The following is a 26,413-nucleotide window of genomic DNA, read 5'->3' on the forward strand; positions in this document are numbered from 1 at the left end:
TTTTTTATAGTGAAATTTTAATAGCTTTTTGAGGTATAACTTATATACCATAAAATTCAACTACTGTTAGCTTACAATTTAATGAGTATTTGGTCTGTTTATAGGGTTGCACAATTCATCACCACAATCTAACTATGGCACATTTTTATCACTCCATATACTTCCATTATGGCTAATGACTGTTAAGTCTTCACTTCTACTTCCAATCTTTTTTTTTTTTGGCCAGTCCTGGGGCTTGGACTCAGGGCCTGAGCACTGTCCCTGGCTTCTTTTTTTGCTCAAGGCTAGCACTCTGCCACTTGATCCACAGCGCCACTTCTGGCCGTCTTCTGTATATGTGGTGCTGGGGAATTGAACCCAGGGCTTCATGTATACAAGGCAAGCACTCTTGCCACTAGGCCATATTCCCAGCCCCTCTACTTCCAATCTTAAGCAACCACATATCTACCTGTTGTCTCTACAGATTTGTATTTTATGGATATTTCATATAAATATAATAATGTAATCGTTTGTGCTAATTCCTTTATTTAGCATAGTGATTTTGAGGTTCATTCATTTTGTAGCAGAGCTTTCCAACAGTATCCCACTGTGTGATATATAGCACATTTGTTTAAATATTCATCAAGTAGTAGACATTTAGATTGTTTCAAGCTTTTTTCCCCCCCTGTCTATCCTGGAGCTTGAACTCAGGGCCTAGGCTCTGTCCTTGAGCTTTTTGGCTCAAGGCTACTAGTGCTATACCACTTGAGAGTAGTTTATTGAAGATAAGAGTGTCATGGACTTTCCTGCCCAAGCAGGCTATGAACCACGATCCTCAGATCTCAGCCTCCTGAGTAGCTAGGATTACAGGCAAAAGCCACCAGTGGCTGGCTTTGAGCTTCTTTTTAAACTACACAAATAAAGCTGCTATTAAAATCCTCATACAAATTGTGTGGGCTATCATCACTTTTATATCACAAAAAAGCTGGCATATAAAGATGGTCCCTGACTTACAATAACATGCACACATGCACTGACTTTATGATGAGGAATGATACACATCCAGTAGAAACTGAAATTTTGACCTTACCTCTCTCTCACCAGCAATATGTGCTATTTCTGTAATACTAGTCGGCAGCAGTCACAGCTCCCAATCAGCCACACAAACAACAAAAGTTGTTTAAAACATGTTTTACTATAAAAATTGGTTTTGTGGGGGCTGGGAAGGTGGCTTAGTGGAAGAGGGCTTGCCTAACATGCACAAAGCCCTGGGTTTTATTCTTCAGCACCACATAAACAAAAAGCTGGAAGTGGCACTATGGCTTAAGAAGTAGAGTGCTAGCCTTGAGCAAAAAGAAGCCAGGGACCGTGCTCAGGCCCTGAGTCCCAAGCCCCCCAGACTGGCAAACAATAAATAAATAAATAAATAAAATAGGTTTCGTGTTATAATTTTGGCCAATATAAGTGTAGCATAATGTTCTTAGCACATTTAAGGTGGACAAGGCTAAGTTATGGGGTTGGTGGTGGGTTAGGTATATTAAATGCAATTTAAACTTGGGATATTTTCAACTTAAAATAAGTTTATTGAAAAGTAACCCATTTTTAGTTGAGAAGCACCTGTAGTAGATTTAATGTGCATTTATTGAATAAAAGAACAAATGGGAAAATGTGCATAGTAATTCACAAAAACAAAAAGATATAAAAACTTCCACTTATTTTGTTACTTTCTTTAAACTTGTGATTCTTTTCTTAAAGTCCTAACTATATAGAGTAGCATATGAGGATCCCTGAAGACAGATAAGGGATCAAATCACATAAAACATACGTTATTTGAAAAAGTCACATTCAACGTTATAACAGTTAAGGTAACCGCTTTTTTATATACAGGTTTAAAAAGGATGACAAACATTACTTTGGACCAGGTGTCCAACTCTATTTGGCAATAATAACACTTTTCCATATCCAGATCAAAAAACTCAAACATACTGAAGTATATACAAAAATTGGAAAAAAGGTGAGAGAGAGTATGTGTGTGTGTGTGTGTATGTAAACTGTACTTTGAAGCTGGGCATCAGTGGCACACGCCTAGCTACACAGGAGGCTGAGATCTGAGGATTGCAGATCTAAGCCAGACCAGGTAGGAAAAGTCTGAGAGATTCTTACTTCAGTTAACCACAAAAAGCAGAAAGTGGACCTGTGACTCAAGTGATAGAGCACTAGCCTTGAGCAAAACAGCTTAAGGACAATGCCTAAACCCAAGTTCAAGCCTCAATACTCTAACCAAAAAGAGAAAAAAAAGTACTTTGATCCATGAATGCAAATCTGTAAACTTAGAAAAAGAAAAACAAATGTAAAGTAATTTTATGTGCCCCTCAAAGACTTCAAATGCGAATTAGCAAAACTGGGCCCCAGTGGTTTGTGTCTGTAACATAGCTACTTGGGAGGTTGACAACAGGAGGATCATAGACCCATATGAACCCTCTTCTCAACTTGTAACTGGGTTCAGTGGTGCATATATATCATCCCAAGCTACATGGGAGGCTGGGACTTATGGAACAGCCAGGGCAGAAAAGTCTGTGAGGCTCCTTCTTCAAAGAAGGGAATCTGGATGCAGTGATATATGCCTGTAATTCCAGAAAGACAGAAAGCCTACAACAGGCAGGGAGTTACTCAGGGTCAGCCACAAAGGGAGCTAGCCTAGAACACCAGTGAAAAACAGGGTTGGAGGTATGGCTCAGCAATAGGCCCTAGGTTCAAAGCTCTGTTACTGACAAAAAAAAAAAAAAAAAGAGGGGGGAAAAAAAGCTTAACAAGATCTTTTTTCTTCTACCAAATACACCTATTTTTGCAAGAAGAATAAATATTATATTGTTATACAATTGAAGGAATTTTCCTGTCTAGTCCCATGGTTTGAATGCTGGGCGGTCCCTGAGCTTTTTGTGCCCAAGGCTAGAGCTCTACCACTTGAACCACACAGTACCACTTCTAGTTTTTTGGTAGTTAATTGGAGATAAGAGACTCATGGATTTTCCTGCCCAAGCTGGCTTCAAACGGGGAACCTCAGATCTGTGCTTCTTTGAGTATCTAGGATTATAGGCATGAGACACCAGCAACTGACATGCAAGAATTTTTTTTTCAGTAACTATTTTTATTGTTTGCATTTATTGCAATATTATAATCTTCTTGATTTAATTTATGGACCTCAGTGTTAACTCAGATATAAAGTAAACTTACATGAAAGCTGGCCCATCATAGATAATTCAAGATAGTAAATTTTGTTATACTGTATTACTTCATCTGGAATTTTTACCAGCTGAAATTATATACCTCAAAGACCAAAAAGAACACGCTAAATCATGTCTTAGTAATTTTTCTGCCCCAAGAATCCTCCTTTTCCTTTCTAAAAATTTAAATTGAATTTATGATTCCAGTTGAAGAAAATCACTATTTTTATTGGCATATATTAATCATATAAAGTAATAGCTCCTATTATGACATTTTTATATACAAACATAACATACTTTGATCATATTCACTCTTTCTATAACCACCTGTATCTTTTTTCCCCCTTATCCTCTTCCATACACTAACGGTCCCCTTGTATATTTTTACCTTTCCATTCCTCCCAAAATTCTACATGAGATAAAAACATGTGATAGTTGTGAGTCTGGCTTACTTTACTTAACAAGATGAATCTCCAGTTTTGTCCATTTTCCAGAAAAGACATGAATTTCATTCTTATGGCTGAACAATACTCCATTGTATAAGTGTGTATACCAATATCTATATCTACATATCTCATTTTCTTTATCTGTTCATTGTTCAATAAGCATGTAGGCTGATTAGCCACTTAGTTATTGTGAACAATGCTGCAATAAAATAGATAACTTGTATGTTGAAGTATATTCTTTTGGATATATGTCAAGAAATGATACAGCAGGATCCTATTTACTAATTTTAATAGTGGCTAGACTATGGGATTATCTCACTGTTTTCTTCTTCAGTGAGTTCATTAATGACATATAGTAAAGTTATTTGTTTATATGCTGACTTAGTACCCTGCTACTTAATGGAAGTGTTTACCGGATTAATTAATAGTCTTTAGGTGGTCATGAGGATCTTTCAAGTATAAAATCATATCCACAAAGAGATATTACCCTTCCCTAAGGCTCTTGCTAAGATTTTAAGAACCATATTGTGGTACAGAAAGTCGACATCTTTCTTTTTTCCTATCTTACAGCAATATGCTTTTACTTTATTTCCTACCCTGGGCTGTCTTTGAACTGCAATCCTCAGATCTCAGCTTCCTGAGTACCTAGGTTACAGGTGTGACCCATCAATGCCCAGCCATTTTAAGTTTTTATTATGTTGTGTAGGTCCTTGTATTTCTAGATTCTCCAGGTCTTTTATTGTGAAGAAATACTGAATTTTATCAAAGGCTTTTCTGTATCTCCTGTGTGTACATAGCAGTACTGGGGCTTGAACTCAGGTCCTAGAGCTCTTGTTCAGCTTTTTCCACTTAGGCTGGTGCTCAATCCCTTGAGCCATGTCTCCAACCTTTTTCTGCATCTACTGTGATGATGTAATGATGTTCTTGATTTTATTAGGTATCAGACATTTATTGATTTTAAGTATTCTTGCACTGATGGAATGACATTAATCATAGTCTATGCCTTTTGTAATGTATTAGTAGATTTGGTTTGCAAATGCTTTGAGAATTTCTATATCTATGTTCATCAAGGGTATTAGGACTCGCCTCCTTTCTAAAACTATTCTCTCATGATCTCCAATTTTGAAAGATTTTTGCCTATGAAGATAAATAAATGACCATTTCCTACTAAATTAAAACACCCAATAAAAAAAGTAAAAAATAGGGCTGGGGATATAGCCTAGTGGCAAGAGTGCCTGCCTCGGATACACGAGGCCCTAGGTTCGATTCCCCAGCACCACATATACAGAAAACGGCCAGAAGCGGCGCTGTGGCTCAAGTGGCAGAGTGCTAGCCTTGAGCGGGAAGAAGCCAGGGACAGTGCTCAGGCCCTGAGTCCAAGGCCCAGGACTGGCCAAAAAAAAAAAAAAAAAGTAAAAAATACCTGTAATCCTACTTACTCATGAGGCCAAGATTGGGAGGATTACTATTTGAGGCTTGCCCAAAAGTCTATGAGAAAACATCTCCAAAGTAACCAGCAAAAATCAGGACTAGAGGCATGGTTCTAATAGTAGAGCACTAGCCAAGCAAACAAGCTGAAGAATATGAGAATTCAAATCCCACAACTATGTAGAAATAAATAAAAATAAAATAACCTACACAGGCTCCTGAATACTGAACAATATTACTACTCTTAAACAAGTGATCACTATGGAAATCAGTATGGTAGGTCCTCAAAAAACTAAAAATATAACTACCATTGGATTCTGCTATACCATTCCTGAGTACATATCAAAAGGAATGTACATTGGCATACAATTGAGATAGCTGCATATTTATGTTTACTGCAGCACTATTTTAATAGGGAAGTAAACAGAAACAGCCTAAGTGCCCAGCAGGTGAGAAGGGGATAAAAAAAATAATATACACGCACACACACACACGCGCGCACACACACACTTATTTAGCCATGAAGAAGAATGAAATTATGTCCTCTGTAAGAAAATGGGTACAATATTGGAGATCATAAAGTTAAGCAAAATATGCCAGACTCAGAAAGGCAAATATTTCAAGTCTTTGCTCATATTAGGAAATCTAGACCTTAATAGAAATGATATGAGCTGAGTGCCGGTGGCTCAGCCCTAAAATCTTAGCTACCCCAGAACCTGAGAACTGAGGATCATGGTTTAAAGCCAGACTAGGCAGCCAAATCTGAGACTTATCTACAATTAAGAAGTAGAGGTGTAGCTCAAATAATAAAGAGTGCTAGCAATGGGCAAAAAAAGAGAAAACAATAATACAAGGCTCTATGTTCAAACCAAGTTATCAGTTCTCCTGTCAAATGACAAGAATGTAAAAGGGGTACACTTTGGAAGGAGGAACCAACTAGGAGAAAAGGTAAAGCAAAGGGTGAGACAGAGATAAATATGATCCAAGTACTTCATAAGCATGCATAAAATAGTATAATGAAATCATTAAAGTTGTAAAAGAAGAAAAGGGGGAGGAGTGGAAAGAAGGTAAAAAGGAGTAACAGTGAGGGAGAATATGATCAAAGTACACTGTATGTGTATGTGTATGGAGATATGGCAAACCATCTCTTATATGTTAAATGTATGCTTAAACATAACCAGGGAGAATTATGAAAATGGTGACATCAATCAAGATGTATTATACTTATAAAATGAACTGTTGAATGGTAACTCCTTTGTATAACTCTTTAAAGATAATAAAAATATAATTTAAAGGAAGAACACAAGCAGAATCCTAAGAGGGTTGTAAATAAATGTGCTTGTTTTTCAGCTAAATAGATGAAGGCCTAGGAAGGTTAAACAGTAAAATCTTCAACAATAACAACAAAAAACAATCAAAAAAATTTAAGGTTCAAGATTCAAGGCTGGGAATATGGCCTAGTGGCAAGAGTGCTTGCCTCATATACATGAAACCCTGGGTTTGATTCCTCAGCACCACATATATAGAAAAGGCCAGAAGTGGTGCTGTGGCTCGAGTGGTAGAGTGCTAGCCTTGAGCAAAAAAAGAAGCCAAGAACAGTGCTCAGGCCCCGAGTTCAAGCCCCAGGACCAGCAAAAAATAATAATAAAAAATTCAAAATAAGGGGCTGGGAATATGGCCTAGTGGCAAGAAAGCTTGCCTCCTATACATGAAACCCTGGGTTCGATTCCCCAGCACCACATATATAGAAAACAGCCAGAAGTGGCGCTGTGGCTCAAGTGGCAGAGTGCTAGCCTTGAGCAAAAGGAAGCCAGGGACAGTGCTCAGGCCCCAAGTTCAAGGCCCAGGACTGGCAAAAAAAATCAAAATAATAGCTGATGACAGAATTGCCACTTAATTCTGTTTTGTTTGGCTTTTTTAAAGTATGATTAGGAACAAATGTAGCAGTTGACAATGAGCTATATAACTTGGGGGAAGGGGGACAGGAGGGAAAAACTGGAAGAAAAGGAGGGAATAGGGGGCACTGTTCAAAAGGAAATGCATTCATTAACTGACACATGTAATTGTAACCTCTTTGTACATCACTTTTACAAAAATGATTTTTAAAAAATTAAAAGAAAATAGACCTGATAAAGCACATATTATTGGAGAGGCATTTAAGGTTTTTTGTTGTTGTTGTTGTTGTTTTGGCCAGTCCTGGTGCTTGAACTCAGGGCCTGAGCACTGTCCCTGACTTCTTTTTGCTCAAGGCTAGCACTCTGCCAACTTGAGCCACAGTGCCACTTCTGGCCTTTTCTATATATGTGGTGCTGAGGAACAGAGCCTAGGGCTTCATGTATATGAGGCAAGCACTCTTGCCACTAGGCCATATTCCCAGCCCCCATTTAAGGTCTTAGTCAACAACATATGTCACTTTCCTCTGTACAACTACATAAAAGATAATTTTAAAAATAAAAAACATGTTACTTTAAAACTGACCATTTTTAGAAAACGTAATTTGTGATATATATATGTATATGTATATATATGTATGTATGTGTGTGTATGTATATATATATATATATATATATATATATGTAGATAGAGGCAGGTTAATAAGCCTAACATCTCTACCTGCTAGCATAAGATGTAATCTCAGTACTCAAGAGGCCTCAGGCAAAAGGATCCATGGTTCATGTCAATCTAGGCTACAAAGCTATATTCTGTCTTTTTATTTTAAGTTTAACTTGCCTCTGTAGTGTTTATGGTTTTTCATATACGGTCCTATCTGAGGATTGTAGTTTTTCAGGCAACCTGCTGTAGAGAAGGGCTAAATAAGGAGATAAATGATACTATTTAAAACCAAGTGCCAAATTCTATTTCTGCCAATCCTATCTTCAAATTACCTATCTCTTCCTGACCTGGCAAAAAAAGTCAGTCTGCAGACTATCAAGTTGTATGTACTCTAATGGTCCTGCCAATACACACAGAGAGGTTATTAAACCACAGTATCCAAATTTTTAATAACAGCTAGACTAAAATTATTTTTGAGAAGTGACCTAGTGTAAGGTTTCATTTTTCAACCTGAGTGTAGAAACCCAATATGGGGTCATGAAACTAATTTAGTAGATTATAACCAACATGTTAAAGAAAGATCAAACACAAATTGAAAAGTATGAGCACTAGAAAACATTATAAGTAGGTAAGATAACATTGTCTCATGAAAAAATAAACTATTTGAATAGATGTATATTCACATAGTTTCATACAAACATACCTAAAGCATACACATCTATATATGTATGTACTGGGTCATAATGTACATGTATTTATTATTTTACCTTTAAGTAGTTGTACAAAGGAGTTGCCACTCAATAAAGGAGTTTATGAATAAAATGCACCTTCAATGTCACCATTTTCATTATTTTCTCCTATCCAAACCAATGCCACTCCTTCTCTCAATTTTCTTAATTTTGTAGGATATGCCTTGAATTTTACTCTACTTCCTCTCTTCATTCATTTATTCTCCTCTCCTTGGCTCTAACTCTCCTCTTGAGTACCCGTTTCCTGATGTTTATTTTGTTGGAGTGTGAGTTAGACTTTCTAAGGAATTATACCATTTGAGGTCTCCCTTGAATCTATCATATTTTGGTTAATATGTTTATGTATACTTGGATAGAATCCAGAAGTGCTGACTTATATATTTAGATTGATATATTTAGAAGTTAATTCTAATTTCCACATATGTTTATACATCCTTTGTCAAACTAGTCCTGACTAGTTTCACTTAACATGATTTTTTCCAGGTTCTTTCATTTCTTTGCGAATGATGCAGTATCATTCTTTCTAATGCATGAGTAAAATTCCATTGTGTATAATATACCACATTTTCTTGATCTAGTCATCTGTTGAGAGATATCTGGGCTCCTTCCATACCTTGGTTATAGTAAATAGTGATGCAATGAGCACGGTTGTATAGGCAGCCTTACTGTATCTTAGTCTGTAATCTTTTGGATAGCCCAAGAGTGTAATTGTTGGATCATAGGATAGTTCTATGTTTAGTTTTTTGAGAAACCTCCATAATGCTTTCCAAGGTAGTTGAACAAGTTTACATTATTTCTTATGATAACTCAAAATACAAAAATGACTTATTCCTAAAAAGTTATTTTTGTTTGTGAGTCAAGAACCATTATCTCTGTGAAATCAATCATCCATTTAGAATTAGGATCAGAGATTCTTCCAAAAAAAAATCACAGTGAAAGAAAATGCCAATAAACTTGATCCTATATATCTTGTATATATATATATATATATATTTCTTGTATATTTTCAGTCTTTGATTGTATCTAATAATCTTTTCTTAACCTAGGCTCTTTCTAATGTAAATACATTCCTTTCTCAACTACTTTATTTTTCCCCCCTCTCTTTTTCTTTTTTTGTACCATGGTTTGAACTCAAGGACTTACATTCTCTGGGCTTGTTTGCTGGCCTTGGCTTGTCTGGCTCTCTAGCACTAGAGCTATACCGATAGCCTGGCTTTTTGTTGGTTACTTTTGTTGGAGACAGAATCTCGTGGGATGTTTTTTGTTAGTTACTTTTGTTGGAGATGAAATATCTTAAGAAATCTCTTTTCTGCCTTGACTAATCTCAGCCTCCTAATAAGTAGCAAGTATTAAAGGCATGAACTACTGGCTCCTCCAGGCCGTTCCCCTCACGCCTCCCCATCTACATTGCTAGATCCTATTTATCCTTCTACCTTCTAATTGTAGAACTTATGTTTGTCCTTTGAACATTGTAATTTCTCTTGCACATTTTTGCCCTAAAGAAGATATACATTGATTGGTATGCTTTTAAATCATATTTCTATTTTTTTCTCTGTATTTTAGGTACTTGTAATCTAGGGAAAAGGCATACATGTACACCATAACCTTTCATGGTTCTATACCTGTATACTATTCTCTATGCCTAGCAATAAGTCCAGATATAAATAAAAAAATTAGGAGAATAGAATTTAAAAGTTTTCTTATTTACTTTTTGTTTGAAAGGATGGCTTGCCAAAAGACTGGTCCAGTAAAAAAGGGCCATAAGAAAATTTATTCAAAATTAATCTCTTAGTTAATCATTACTGGAGCAAAGCCTGTCAGAGTTGAATCTGGTCAGTAATTATAGAGATTTGACATAGAATGAAGGATATCTATTCTACAAAAACTGAAGGAAAATAAATAAGGGTGAGAGTATCTGTAGGCATTTGAGGAAGGAGTGGCATATATGCATGGTATTATATATAAACAAGAGTTGGTTGTTTTTATTTCAAAGCAAGTGGTATGATGAGCATAATGGGAAAAATCATGAGGTTAAAGAATTTTGAAGAAAGGGTAGGGAATGTAGCTCAGTGGCATAGCACTTGCCTAGAATGCTTAAGGTCTTGGATTTGATCCCCAGCACTGCAAAAACAAAACAGAAAGGGAGGAAGGGGAAGAACTCAAGACAGGTGCTGGTGACTCAGGCCTGTAATTTTAGTTACTCAGAAGGCTGAGACCTGAGGATAATAGTTCAAAGCCAGCTCAGGCAGGAAAGTCCATAAGCTTCTTATCTCCAATAACTACCAGAAAACTGAGTGGAGCTGTGGCTCAAAGTCGTAGAGCACTAGCCTTGAGCATAAAAGTTCAGGCACTGAGTTTAAGCCCCATGACCACCACCAACAACTACAAAAACAAAAATGAATTCAGAAGAAGACGCTTTAAAGAATAGGGAGGAAAAAAAATCTAATAAGGACCCAAAGGCAGTTTAAAGCAATGAATTTATAAAGGTTCCAATTTGTCCTGCTGTTATCTAAGCAGTCAATGGGAGTAATAACTGGAATGGAGGTAAAGGGATTGAAAACCTAAGAGATAAAATAGTTAAATGAGGAAAAAGTAATTCTGGGACAGGCATGAGTGACTGAAATAAAATGAAGGAAATAAGGAACATGAACTCTGTGAGATGAAAAAACAGATGTTAAAGGAATAGGTGAGTAAAAATGAAAAGATGGGATAGAGGCTGGCCATGGTTGCACATAACTCCAATCTCAGTTACTCTGGAGACAAAGATAGGCAAGAAAGTGCTCCAGGCAAAAATGCACTGGGCCCTATTTCAAAAACAACTGAAGCCAAAAATGGCTGGGGCATAGCTTAAGTAGTAGAATGCCTGCTCAGCATGAGTTACCCCCGAATTCAAACCTCAGTACTAAAAACAACAACAACAAAAATACCGGAACACATGGCTTAGAGAGTATTTCAGAGAAGAGCAATCTTAGGCAAGGAGTATGGCTATCATAATATTAGACTAAAACAAGGGCAATTAAGTTATCCAAGGTAAAACAAAAAACTGATAAAGTAAATTTAGATTGGGAGCCAGGAGTCTAAATTTTCAATCAACAACCAAGAGTTCAATAGGTACAAATAGGGATTATAGAGTAGAATGCATTAATTTATACTGGATCTTAGGAGAAGATTCATTTTGCAAAAATACTGACTCAGATGGACAATGGTATCTATAAGATCACTGCCTCTTGCCTTTTTTTGTTGGCTTATTTGTTTTTTGCTAGTATGGTCTAAGCTTACTCATGGCCTAAGCACTGTCCATTAGCTTTTATGTTCGAGGCTGGCATTCTACTATTTTAGCCACAGCTCCACTTCCAGCTATAATTGGAGATAAGAGTCTCACAGACTTGTCTGAGCTGGCTTTGAACCACAATCCTCAGATCCCAGCCTTCTGAGTAGCTAGGATTACAAGCACAAACCAATGGCACCTGGCTAAGCCTCTTGCTTTTTTGACAGCAACTTTTCATTGATTTTTGTCCCTCTCTATCTCCTATTTCCCACTGTAACATAAGTTTTCATTGTGAGACATCTCAGTAAGGTGCTTCCAGTAGATATAAAAACCCTAGGGGAAAAAAATCATTCTCTGAAAAAGAAGCCATGAAACTATTCATGCTTAGACTAAAACACACTAGAGTATTTAGTTTATGATTATGCTAGTATTAAGATTATGGTATTTCTAAAATGTTCACCAACAGATGAAGAGTATATATTCAATAATTACAAATAATATAAAACTAAATATCTAGGCTGGGAATGTGGTTTAGTGGTAGAGTGCTTGCCTAGCATGCATGAAGCCCTGGGTTCGATTTCTCGGGACCACATAAACAGAAAAGGCCAGAAGTGGTGCTGTGGCTCAAGTAGTAGGGCTCTAGCCTTGAGCAGAGAGGCTCAGGGACAGTGCCCAGTCCCAGGACTGGCAAAAAACAAACAAACAAGCTAAAATATCCTCTAATTTAATAACAGTGTATAAGTAGTATGAATGTAATTTTCATACTAAATATAAAAAGAAAAATCTAAAAAGTAATTCTAGGCCTTTTACATTAAATAAAGTTATAGAGTAAAATTTGGTCATTCATTGCTACAGTGTGTCCACTCCAAAAATCACAGCGCAGATTAATCCCCATGATAAGGTATTAAGTGGGAAGAGACTTTATCTAATTACAGTGTTAGAAGCAGTGCCATTAGAAGGTGATTAGGATAGATAAAAGTTATCAGAATGGAGCCCCAGGACTAAAGACTAAGGGAGAGAGAGACTAGAAGACATGTGGGTGGCTCCCACTTTTCAAAGTGATGCTCTGTCAAACCATTACTAAATAAACATAAAAAGGTCTAGAATAGACTTATCAGAGGATCACAATAGCTCCACAGCTATGTACATATGACTATATAAGATGAGGCTAAGCAAAATGAATTCCAAGAGACGGAAACAGGAGGATTTTATTGTTGTCGTTATGTTTAATGTATTAGATGAATTTCCTATGGCGTACCCACTGTGGTTACTATATATGATTTTGGTACACTGGATATTGTATATGTGCTTATCTGAACTAGGGAAGGGAAATAAAAATGAGGGAGGGTGTAAAAAATAAGACAAGAAATGTACTCACTACTTTATTATGTAACTGTACCCCCTCTTTACAACACCTTGTCAATAAAATTTAATTTAAAAAAAAACACAAAAAACCCACAAAGTGATGCTTTCTATTGTCTCAGAACTCTGCTAGTAAGAAGGCCATTAACAGATATAGTTGTTTTACTTTGGACCTCCAGAAACAAACCACTTTTCTTGAAAACCTACCTAATATGTGGTATTATTGCATTATTAACAATGGAAAACAGACAAATCTATTACTGAGTAAGTAATAAATTATTGCATCCAAAAGGCATTTTAGTTATTAGGATGTAAATTCAGCAATGTGATACTGATTACATGTAAGGTTTTTCCACAATCTGAAGAAAATGTACCTCTGAATCTAATTAGATTTGCTTTGATTCTATTTTCATAAGACTGAGGATCAACTAGATATCAAAGGAATGGTGATACCTAAGGTAGTGTTCTAGAGCAGAGTTTTTGAGGGGTTTTTTTCATTATGAAGCTACTGCTTACTAGTCTATATCTGTACATTTCAACATAGAGACAAAATAAACAGAAGTTCTAATATTTTTCTCTCACACTGTAGAGCATTTTGTAAGTGCCACTCTGGAGCCAATGCTCTGGAGGGTTATAGGTAAGAGTGTTCTAGGCAATGAATAGGCATAATATTAGTCTAAGTCGTAATCTGGAGTTCTATGACAAAACCAAGCTTCTCACTCTTGATGTCCTACAAGAAAATCTAATAATATGAAGCTTAATAAACACTGAGGTACTAGGAGAACTCTTATCCCAGCTAAACAAAATATTCCTTTACTGTAGTATAACAAGGAAAGCAAAACCTTAATACTAGTAAGTTTAAAAATGACATTACAGAATTTACTCTGTCCTAGTAGCAGAGATTGTCTTTTAATATAACTACTTACCTGAATAAAATGTGTTGATTTTGGCAAGTTCCTTTTCACAGGTTTGGAAAAATTTTTCTTCAAACTTGGCAAAATACCTCTTTACTGTGTCCTCATCTGTAACTGAAAAGTAAGAAAACCAATGTTTAAATTTAATACAGAGGCTAATTTTACTGTTAGAACCATTTCAGTGGTCAAGATGACAAATGCATGTATTTCTTTATTCCTTTATCTTTCTATTGATTTTATTTTCTTTCTAAAATTTCTTTATTGTTATTACAAAGGTGATGTACAGAGGGGTGCATGTATTTTTGAAGAAAATGAAATATGAACCATATTAAGAGATTAACCAAAAATCTCTTCATAGGAACACAAACTTTTAATTGAATGACACTAAATCTCTACTGTAATAAAATAACTCATGTTGAGAAATGTTCTAAGACTTCAGAAGAAGAAAAATGTTCTATAGATAGAGGTAAACAAGGAAGGTTCAAGGTGCTGGCAGTTGAGCTGTGAGACTCTGGGTCTGGGTGTTCTCCCTTAGCTCTTCAGCCCTACCACTTGAGCCACAGCACCACTTTGTTTTTCTTCAGTTTTCTGGTTGTTTACTGGAGAAAAGTCTCACAGACTTTCATGCCTGTGCTGGCTTTGAACCACGATCCTCAGATCTTAGTCTCCTGAGTAGCTAGGATTACAGGTGTGAGCCACTGGCACGCAGCTGCAACTAAACTTAAGAAAGTTTGGGGAAGGAAAAACCCAGCAGCTCTCAGAGGTATGAAGACATGAATGTATGGTACTCTTTTGGAAAAAAATCAGGTTGATTTTGTTAAATGTTAAATTTCTATCTACTCATTTTTACTTTAACTGTATCAGATACAGAGAAAAGCACAAATGGGTTTAGATGCTCTCAAAGCTTCAGAAGCTTGATAGGTAATATAAATAAATTGAGCAAGTGGATGACTGTGAGAAGATAAATGTAACTATCACCTCTAGCATGAATGGTATGACTTCTGACAAACTGGATTAAGTCCAGTTGCTGCCCTGTGGAGACATGGGTAGGGCTAGCTTGTAAGATTTTCCTATTTTTCCAGACCATAAACCCTATATGGACAAATGAATATATTTTTCTACAGGCTAGATCCAATCTGCAGTATTATAATCTACAAAGTATAAATTTAAATTCAGAAGACTTAACTCTAAAGGGCTATGTTTCTTCTCAAAGTGAGATGCCATCAGATCCCCTTCCATAACATCCTCCAGATATTATTCATAGTACGAAACAATTCTATTTCTGGATACTTGAGTACTTTTAAGCTTGAAAAGTATACATGTATAGGTTTATTTCTACTACCCAGATCCATCAAATCGAAGAACGGAAATAACATTTCCCTAAGAAATATGCATATACATATATATGCAAATTCATAGCACTAAAAATATTTTTAAAAACCACCAAGAGCTTAAAGTTCTAAAAAGGATGTCAAATCTATTTGTGTAATTTGAATAAAATAAATGTGAAACAAAATAAACTTGCCCCAATTTTTACTTGTAATATACATCTTTGTTATTTCATTCATTTTAGGTCTGCACAGATAATGCAGAATAGTCTAGTAATTTTGTAAAAATAAAGCAAAACAACAAACATGATCACTTTAAGCTCCTCAGGTAAACTTAGCAATTTATGTACAATAAGGCTACTGGACGCATAAAGCAAAACCCCCCAGCTTTTTAAAAAGGCTGATCTTAAGAAAGGTCTGTGGTCACATATAGCTATAGGTAATTTAAAATAAGGAATGTGAAAGATTGTTTTACTTAACTACTTACTTTTTATATTTTTATTTTATTTCCTATTGTCAACAAAACCAAACCTAAAAATCAAAACATAGGCTTAGTCCCATTTACTCTGCTTTCCTAATACCAAACTTCATTCATAAAAAGTGATAAGTAAAGTTCAGCAGAGTAATTTAAGCATAGCCTCTTATCTTAAAATAACTTATAGATTACCATTAATGATAATTTGTAACAATAATATATATTAAGGTTTAGAAGCTGCACATTCCACAACTACATATTACCAAGAAAATGGAGACAAAAATTCTCAGGCCTTGGAGAAATTAAAACTTTAGCTATTAAAGAATGGGCATTCGACCCTTGAATCAGTCTCGTATTTTTATTGTCCTCATTATGTGTAAGATCATTATACGTAAGACCAGCAGTCTACTACTTAGCTTTCTAATTCACATAAAATTTAACAGCCATGAATCAAAAGGGTTCAGTAAACCCTCTTTGGCTTACTAGAGCAAACAGAGAAAAAAACAAAATAAAACAAAAAATAAAGCTATAAAAAAGAAATTAAATCAAAGATAACATTTTTGTCCTGTCAGATGGAAAAGGTCTGATAAACTACTAGATCTGCAAGTATTTTATTGGATAAAAAAATTAGAAAAAAAACACACCAGAAAGAACAGTATACAAAAACAAATCTGAATAAATGTGGACATTCAGATTAAGATAAAAAGGTCTTCAACTCACTGATAAAAAATGAGTTATACAAGAAGTCATTCTTATGTACTACACAAAATACAGAAAAGGTAAACAATGATTGATACTTTCACAAAATAAAATGTTTCCATTCTGTAAGATAGTATAAACAAGGTTTTTTTTAAAAAAAAAAAAAAGGAGTACACATGGAAAATACATATTTGCAGTTTTCTGAAACACAAAAGACTCAAATGCAAAACATACTTCAAAATATTTTTACAAATCAAATTTAAACTATATTCAATTTCATAAGAAAATGGGAGGATCCAAACAATTCTCAGAAAAAGGAATAACAAATGGCCAACAAAGAAATACTAGGATATCCAACACCCAGATGTCATTTAAATACAACTTAAAAAAAAAAACAGACTAATATTTAAATACAACTACTTAATAAAAATGAAATGCTTTTAAAAATCAAAAATAAAATACAATTCAACCACCATAACTGAAAAGATTTTACGTTGCTAACATTTTGACAATGATGAGGGTAAATGAATAAAGATAATTTGGAGTAAATATTCAAAAATTCAGTATTTTCAATGCTACATGTAAGAAATACATTATAAAAATACCTCTGGGAGTGGAGGTATGGCTCCAGTGGTAAAGTGTCATCTTTGAGCAAAAAACCTAAGGACAGTACTCAGGCCCTGAATTTAAGTCCGAGTACCAGGACAGACAGACAGACAGACACACACACACACACACACACACACACATACACACACACACACACACCGCCCAAATCTCTGTACAAATGAATATTTACATACCACTGCTTTCAATAGTAATCAAGAAAACAAACTGATGGTCAATAAAGAGGAGTAGTTAAGTGAATTGTAATACAATCATATAATACTGTAGTCTAATCCAATGCATGAGCGGTGTATGTACTGACATCCTCTTCTGAGACTGAATGATTCAGGTCTCAGGGATGAATCTCCTCAAAAGACTTTCCAATGATCCAAGGCATGCAAGCAGAGGGGAGCTGTGGGAGGAGCCCCTTGGTCCTGCTTCTGGCTATACCCCTTCCCCAACCCCAACAAAAAATGAAGAAGTTTGATTGAAAAAACTAAACACCATAATCATGACACTATAGCAGTCATTCTTAAAAATTATATATAAATATCATAGTATGTACAAAAATCTCCAGAACTTAGGAGGAAAAGAATTAAAATACACAGCATGATTCCACTTATGAAAAAAAATATATAAGCTAATATTCTCTATAGCTTCACAAAAAAGGGATTGAAAAGAGGCTACCAAATGTTAGCTGTGGATGGTTCCTTTAAAAAAGGAGTAGGCTCAAAGGTACAATGCCTATATACATCTGATCATATAAATAATATTTATTAAAATGAACTCCAAGAAATGGAAAGAAGAGGTTTTTACTTCATTGCTCTGTTTGCTTTCTGTATTGTTTGTTGATTTATCTGTCTTTGGGAGGATGGAGAGGCAAAAGGTGAACAAATGGAACAGTGATACTCACTAGATACTACGTTGAAAACGAACTACAAAACTTGTGAGTGGGGATACGAGGGAAAAACTGGGAGAAAGCAAGGGAAAGGGTGATGTTGTCCAAAAAGAAATGTACTCATTGCCTGGCTTATATAACTGTATCCTCTCTGCAAATCACCTTTATAATAACAATAAAAAACTTTAAGGGGAAAAAATAAAAGAGCAGTAGGTATGAAATGGAGTCTCATTTTTTGTTACCTACAATTACTATATTGTTTGAAATGTAATACAATGAATGATATTCATGTATATACGATAGGCATTATACAAATAAAGGACCTTATTAACAAGAAGAAAAAAGGGAAACCTGTCACATTTAAACCTTTACATTATATATAGTAAGAAGCTAATATAGTTAGTTGAAAATAATTTTTCAGAATGTAGAGGTACAGAATAAATCCTTTATTTCATTACACAAGTTGGTAAAATGCCCATTTACAGAACATCAACGTTTCTTGTAAGATACTTCCTATAACCTCCCTGCTAATGTAAGAAAAGTTATTCTGAATTTGAGAACCAAAGAATCTCAGCATTCAAAATCCAACTACCACATCTTATTTTGCATCTATAAAAACACCGAGGTACACAGAGTCTATAGATAGCATGAGTTTCCCCTCCAGCAACAATATTATCAAAAAGACAAATGAAAACTACAGACTAGGAGAAAATTCTTTGTTTGAAACCTTGTTTCTGAATAGGGACTAGTAGCTAGATAACAATAAAAAAAGACAACTTTCAAACTTGGGTGAAGGATCTGAACAGACATTTCTCCTAAGAAAACTTAGGAGTGTCCTCTAAGCACAGGAAAGACTTTCAGCACCATCAAGTTTCAGTGACATATCAAAACCACAATAAAATCCTACCCCATAGTCAGTAGTTATCACTATATCATAGATATTAACAAGTGGCCTCTGATACAGTGCAAGTAAGAAAGTAAAAAAAGGGACAGCAACTTTGTAAAATAGTTTGCCAGTTCCTCAAAATATGTAATTACTGTAAGATTCAACAATTCTACTTCCAAGTTGTCACCTAATAGATGACTACCCTTTCTGGCAAACTAAGAGACTGTCACAGGGTTGGGATGGTGCGTGGCTCAAGTACATTTGGCTGACAAGGGTAAGGCCCTGAATTCAAGCCTCAGTTCCCCTCCCACACATACATACTACCTCTCTTTGGTAGATGATATTTAATCTAAAAGATAAAGGATGACAAAACAGAGGGAACAGCATTTTAGGAAAGGGGCTATGGGATGACTGAGGAACTAAAAGAAGCTCACAATGTAACCAACAAACAGTGGTAAGATGAGATAAAGTTATGGAGATAGACAACAATCCTTCCATATACAAAGGCCAGGTTAAGAAGTTTGTATTTTATTCTATATGCAATAAAACTTACAGAAAATTGTTTTTGCTATTCAGGGTCTTTTATTGTTCCATATGAATTTTTGGATTGTTGCCTCTATTTCATTAAAGAATGGTGTTGGGATATTGATGGGTATTGCATTGAATTTGTAGATAGCCCTCGGTAGCATTGCCCTTTTCATGTTAATCCTCCCAACCCAGGAGGATGGAAGGCTATCCCACTTCTGCTTTAATTTCCTTTTTCAGGTTTTTAAAGTTTTCATCATAGAGGTCTTTCACTTCTTTGGTTAAGTTTATTCCTAGGCATTTTAGGGTGTTTGTTTTTTTTTTTAAAGCTATTGCAAAATGAGTTACTTTCCTCATTTCAGCCTTAATCTTCACACATTGTTGACATACAGAAAAACCATTTTTTTGTGGATTAATTTTACATCCTGCTACTTTGCCAAAGTTTTGAATCAGCTCAAGTAATTTGGGAATGGAGACTATGGGGCTCTTTAAATACAGGATCGTGTCATCTGCAAAGAGGGAGAGAGTTTTATTTCATCCTTCCCTAATTGGATCCCCTTTATAAAATGTTGCATCTTGCCTTATTGCTCTGGCTAGGAATTCTAGTATTATATTGATGAGAAGTAGAAAGAGGGGACATCCTTGTCTCACTCCTGATTTTAAAGGAAATGGCTTTTAACTTTTTGCCATTAAGTATAATGCTAGCTGTAGGTTTGTCATACAATGCCTTTCTTATATTCAAGAATGTTCATAAGGGGCTGGGGATATAGCCTAGTGGCAAGAGTGCCTGCCTCGGATACACGAGGCCCTAGGTTCGATTCCCCAGCACCACATATACAGAAAACGGCCAGAAGCGGCGCTGTGGCTCAAGTGGCAGAGTGCTAGCCTTGAGCGGGAAGAAGCCAGGGACAGTGCTCAGGCCCTGAGTCCAAGGCCCAGGACTGGCCAAAAAAAAAAAAAAAAAAAGAATGTTCATGGATTCCTAGTTTCTCCATCACAATTGAGTGTTGGATCTTGTCTAATGCCTTTTCTGCATCTATGAAAATGATCATGTGGTTCTTGTCCTTATTCCAATTGATGTGATGGATCACATTAATTAATTATATGGTATATATACACAATGGAATTCTATGCTTCTATCAGAAAGAATGGCATTGCCCCATTCATAAGAAAATGGAAAAACTTAGGGAAAAAAGCATACTAAGTGAAGTGAGGCAGACCCAAAGAAACATAAACTCTATAGTTTCCCTTATTGATAATTGTTAGTACATGTCTAGGATAGTCCAAGCAGATAATCACAATAGCTCAGTAGCTATGTACATATGATCACTTAAGAAGACGCTAAGAGAGGCTGGGGATATGGCCTAGTGGCAAGAGTGCCTGCCTCGGATACACGAGGCCCTAGGTTCGATTCCCCAGCACCACATATACAGAAAACGGCCAGAAGCGGCGCTGTGGCTCAAGTGGCAGAGTGCTAGCCTTGAGTGGGAAGAAGCCAGGGACGGTGCTCGGGCCCTGAGTCCAAGGCCCAGGACTGGCAAAAAAAAAAAAAAAAAGAAGACGCTAAGAGAAATGATATCCAAAATGTGGAAACAAGTTATCATTGATGTTGTTATTTTCAATGTACTATGTGAAATTATTTCTTTTTTCTTCTGTTCATCTTCCCTATGATTTAGCCCCTGTTGTCACTGTATTTGATTCTGGTACCTGGGTATTTTATATATGTCTGCCTGAAGTAGGGAAGGGTAAATGGTGAGACAAAGGGTAAAAGGTAAACCAATGAAACAGCAATACTTAAAAGACAATATGCTGTAAATTAATTGTACAACTTGGCGGGGGGGGGTTGGGGAGGGGGAAAGGTACAAGAAAAATGAGGGAGGGGGGTAACAAGTTGGACAAGAAATGTACTCATTACCTAAAAGAGAAAAACTGACAGAAGAATCTTAAGTACTCAGTGTATAAATAGTTCCAGTTTCACTAAAAGATCATTTAAAATTGTGCTGCTGAGGAAATTACGGATGCAGATGAAGAACAATTCTAATTCTATCTTTAATCAAGTTTTGGAATAAGGTTGTGAACAGAATTAAATTGACTTTTTTTTCCCCATAGTAGTAGTTCTAAATGTTAAGCCATGTTTGCTGCCCAGGGGACATCTGGCAATGTCTGAAAACATTTCTGGATGTACAAAGTAGACATCTGAGAGACTGTTACTAATCTAATGGGTAGAAGCCCAAAATACTACAAATATTCTTTAATGTCTGGAATAGCAATTCCTTCTTGGTTCCTGGCCTGTCCAAATAAAGTTACCCAATCCAAAATATCAGTAGTACCAAAGGTGAAAAGGTCAGCCTTAAGAGGAATCTTGAGGGACAAAGGGTGAACAAATACAGCAATGGTACTAACTAGACACTATGTCAAAGATGAACTATACAACTTGTGGGTGGGGACAGGAGGAAAAAACTGGGAGAGAGTGAAGGAAGGAGTGACACTGTCCAAAAAGAAATGTACTCATTGATAGCCTTGAACAAAAGAAGCTCAGGGACAGTGCCAAGGCCCTGATTTCAAGCCCCAGGACTGGCAAAAAAGAAAAAAAAAAAAAAAAAGAAATGTACTCGCTATCCCTGATTTAAGTAACTATAACACCTCTGTATATCGCCTTTATAATAATAATTAAACATTTAAAAGAGGAGCCTTATTATACTACTACACAGAATTAACTCTATGGAAAAAGGGACATGATTTACTATGTTTCCAAAATTTGTATATGAGAATATAATCTTTCTTGTGGGCAAGGTAGAAAATGATAGAGAGAAGATGGGGTAAGGGATAGACTATTGGCCAAATCTCTACTAACAATATTCTGTGGACTACTCAGTTCAGAGGTATCAATGGTTATGAAAGTACCACGGCTACCTTTCTAGCTACATTCTAATAAATTCCACACATAATCATTTATATGAATTCTGAGTTTCTCCTTCTTATAAGACATAAAAGCTGATGAATAAAAGCTAAATATCTGAGTATGTCCCATTAAATAAAGAAAGACTATTTAGTATTACTGGTTTCATCATTTTAAGAAAAATGTTTTTTTTCTTGAAGAGTGTAAATTTACAAACCAGGGATAACTAACTTGAAATTCAATTTCTTTCCAGATACTACCACATCAACAGATGGATAATTAAATAAAGCATATGGCAAATAAGACTGTGAAGATAAAAAATGTAATTTTGAATCATTGGTGTAGTAATGCTGAATATTAAGTCCCTTCTAAGCACCAAGCAATATGGCTAGTGTAGAGAGACATAAGCAGCATACGCATAAACCCTGCCCTCTGAAATCTACTTAAGATAAAACTTCAAATAATTACAGAAATATACAAACAGAAATATCGATTTTGAAGAAAACATAAAGATGGAAAAAATAATCAGTAAGACTTTATCTAGTCAGTAAGGACTGGAGGAAGAGAAGGTGTAGGAGTCTCTTAAGTATCTTTTGAGATGAAATATCAAGGATAGGTAGGCATTTCTTTGAGTAGTAGAAGTGGCCCAAGTGGCAGGAACAGCATATAACAACATGCTACTGGAAAAACAAAAGAGATGTTATATGTGAATAACTAAATAAAGTTCTATGTAATAGGAGTGAGCAAACAGTAGTGGCTGTTAAAGCTAAAAGGCAAGCACAATCAGTTGGGCACTGTAGAATAAAGGTCTGGTCTTCTTTCTAATACCAATGAAATTTCTTTGAAGGATATTAAGCAGGGGTATAGTAAAGTGAGGGCATTTGAACAGGCAATCTCTAAATCTCCTAACTTCAAATTTCCTATTCTGCTAATTTCAAAAAAACAATTCTGAGTCCAACTTTTATCCTAAGAGATTTTCACCAACCAATTATTTCAAATATTCTCAGAACACACAAATACATACACACAAACATTTTAATATGCACTAGTGATATGTAAGTGAAATAAAATTAATCTCAATAGCTGTGATACAAGCTAATTATTATCCCAAAGAATATTTACCTAGTATCTGATCTGCTAGGCAATGAATACCAATAAACAAAAACATCAACAAATAATTCAAACAAGGGTGTAATTCAATGGTAAGGTGAGTTATATGTGCCAGTCAGTGACTTTCAAATGATGCTGGCTCTTATAGCCTCTAAACAAATTCTACGTTACTATATTGCATATTTTCAATTATGAAAAAAAATTTAACACAGTCAAATCGTTATAAACAATGTAGCTTCTGATGCACTATAATTAAAACGACATGATTTAAAATGATAAAGTAATTTGGTAAATGCCATTATCAAATATCAAATAAGTTTATTACCAATAAATTTGTATCACTCTCTTTTGTGAACTTATATTTTCATTTTACTTAGGTAACAGAATTTATTCTATTTTTAGGTCTTAAAGTCACTTATTAAACATCCTATCTTACTTTCTAGTTACTAAATATACATATAAGTTAAATTTTCAATATAAACACTTTTCTAATGCTAATAATTTATTTAGGTATCAAAATTTCTTCTTATTGAGAATGCAGAATGCACTGCATTCCATCAACATATTTATAAGTATTAAACACAAAGTGTTACTAGGAATTTGAAAATAAATTTCATTTAAATTGACAGAGCTTCTTCCACCAATTAGTTTATTCATCAACAAAGTACCATTATTACTAAAATGGTATATATGACACTATTGCTAGAATGATAAATATTCATTGTCTTCTAGAATGTTACGAAGACTGTAGAATGAGATAACAAAAATAAAAAGACCATATAGTCAGGCACTGTGCTACTGACTAGGGATACAGTGACCAGGAAGACAAATTTAGACTTGTACTTTTGAGAGAAAGCAGATACTAAACACATAATTACAAGAGAAACGGAGTAATGAAAATACACAATGCAAGTAAGCATTACATCATAAAACATGAATTTATTATTTTAAAATAAAGGTCAAACAAGCCTTTCTCAGGAAGTAACACTTCAGCTAACTTATAATGACGAAACTAAGGTATATGGGGAAGAAGGAGGTAACAGTTAAAGTTGAGAGCATGGCTGATTTGACAGGAAATCCAATACTGCTGAACCATACCAAATGAAAGTACTTAAAAAAAATGAGACTAAAGAGAATGGGATATGCCTGGGGCACTTTTTAATAAGTTGAAGATGAATACTAACACTTTCATTTCTAGACATAAAAGAGACTGAACAATCAAAGGTAACTTTCATACTACAGAAAATCTAAAGATGCTCGTTTTTCTCTCTCCTCCCAAATTCCTATATTGAAGCGCTCATCTCAATATAATACAACTTGGAAATGTGCCTCCATGAGTTAATAATGTTCAGATGAGGTATTGGTAGTGAAGTTCTCATGATGGAACTGAAAAAGAGAGAGGGACATGAAATTTCTCCGTATGTACAAACCAAAGAAATAACATTTGAAGTAACAGCCAGGAACCTCATTGGAACCTCATGATTTTGGACCATCCTAATTTTGGATTTCCAGTTTCTAGAACCATGAAAAATAAACGCCTGTTGTTTAAGCCATCCGATATAAGGTAATTTGTTGTAGTAGCAACCTGAGCTAAGCCACCAACTCTAAATACGTAACTAAAAGAAAGCAAGGGAAATTTTCAGAGGTCAAAAACATGAGAGAATATACAATAGAATATATGAATAGAAATATAGAGAGAAAATATGCACTGAAGCAAAAGCCAAGGATGACACCAGAGAGATGCTGACTAATGAAACAAAAACTATTCAAATTACAAAATGATTGTACATAAACATAGTAAGCAAACTCAAAAAAAAAAATCTGGGGGGCTGGGAACATGGCCTAGTGGGGGTTCGATTCCCCAGCACCACATATATAGAAAATGGCCAGAAGTGGCACTGTGGCTCAAGTGGCAGAGTGCTAGCCTTGAACAAAGAGAAACCAGGGAGAGTGCTTAGGCCCTGAGTCCAAGGCCCAGGACTGGCCAAAAAAAAAAAAAAGTTTGTAAAAAATATGAATATAGATAGATGTTATTTGCAGTAGATAATTTTTCTGAAAGTAATTCCATGGCCCTACTGTTGGAAGCAGTGAAGTTGACCTATTTTTTTTCTTCCCAATTTATCTAGGTGTTCTGTTCATTCAATTTTGTGTGTTATACTGCTCTTCAATAAATCCTCCTCCTTTTGAACAAATCCAACTGATAGTTATTTCTATACCTAAAGTATAAGTAGAGGAACATCACATCAATGAAGGTAAATTAATTTCTACCTAAATCTATGGTATCTGTCACCAAGTGAATCATACCTTGTGTTTGGGGAGGGGGGCATGATTAAAATTAACTCCTATGTTTAAACTATTTTATTTTACAACGTAAAAGCTTATAAGCAAAGGAGTAATTGATTAGTATTAATGTAATTCTCTTCATGTGATATAGCTATTGTATTGTAGTATTTGACTCACAGCCTGGTGACAGCGCCTCAGCTTAGTAGGCTGAGATCCAGAGGATTGCAGTTTGAAGACAACCCAGACAGAAAAGTTCATGGGACTCCAACTCAAAATGACGAACAAAACCAGGATTGGAAACAAGGTTTAGGTGGTAGAGCACCAGTTGATGAAGCAAGCTGAGCAAGTGCAAGGTCCTGAGTTCATAACCCAATACTCCTTCCTCCAGATCAAACCTTTAGTTTCAGATAGGAGGTATTTAATCCTACTTTGGCTTTGTCAATGTCAAAGTAATCATTTGTTCTTTACAAAACAAAAGGATATGCTATATGTACTAAGGGCTATAAATCTGCATCCTCACTGACACTTTCCTAAGAAATTTGATCTTTTCTTTAGTGTTTAAAAAGCATCAGATTAAGAAAAATAGGAAACAATGATTTCTAGGAAACAAAAGAATAGGAATTCTCCTTTAGAAAAAGGCAAAAACTGTGCAAATGAAAATTCCTAAAACATGGACATTTTAAATAGCGATTCCTAACAAAACTACAAGGAATTCTTTTTGAAATTAAGGTAAAATGTTAGATTCTGCAAATTGTCTTTGTTGTTGTTGTTGGTGGTGGTT

The 26,413-nt window shown here is 35.4% G+C and overlaps 1 protein-coding gene across 1 annotated transcript in view; it reads right to left on the reverse strand.

The window, feature by feature from the left end:
* Positions 1–26,413, reverse strand: part of Xpr1 (xenotropic and polytropic retrovirus receptor 1) — a 132,268-nt gene that overhangs the window by 58,137 nt on the left and 47,718 nt on the right. Inside the window, exon 3 of the mRNA XM_048357820.1 lies at positions 13,936–14,037. Within this exon, the coding sequence (XP_048213777.1) occupies positions 13,936–14,037 (102 nt within the window). The remainder of the gene's footprint in view (positions 1–13,935; positions 14,038–26,413) is intronic.

This window comes from Perognathus longimembris, chromosome 11 (assembly GCF_023159225.1).
Source record: "Perognathus longimembris pacificus isolate PPM17 chromosome 11, ASM2315922v1, whole genome shotgun sequence".
Classification (NCBI taxonomy): Eukaryota; Metazoa; Chordata; class Mammalia; order Rodentia; family Heteromyidae; genus Perognathus; species Perognathus longimembris.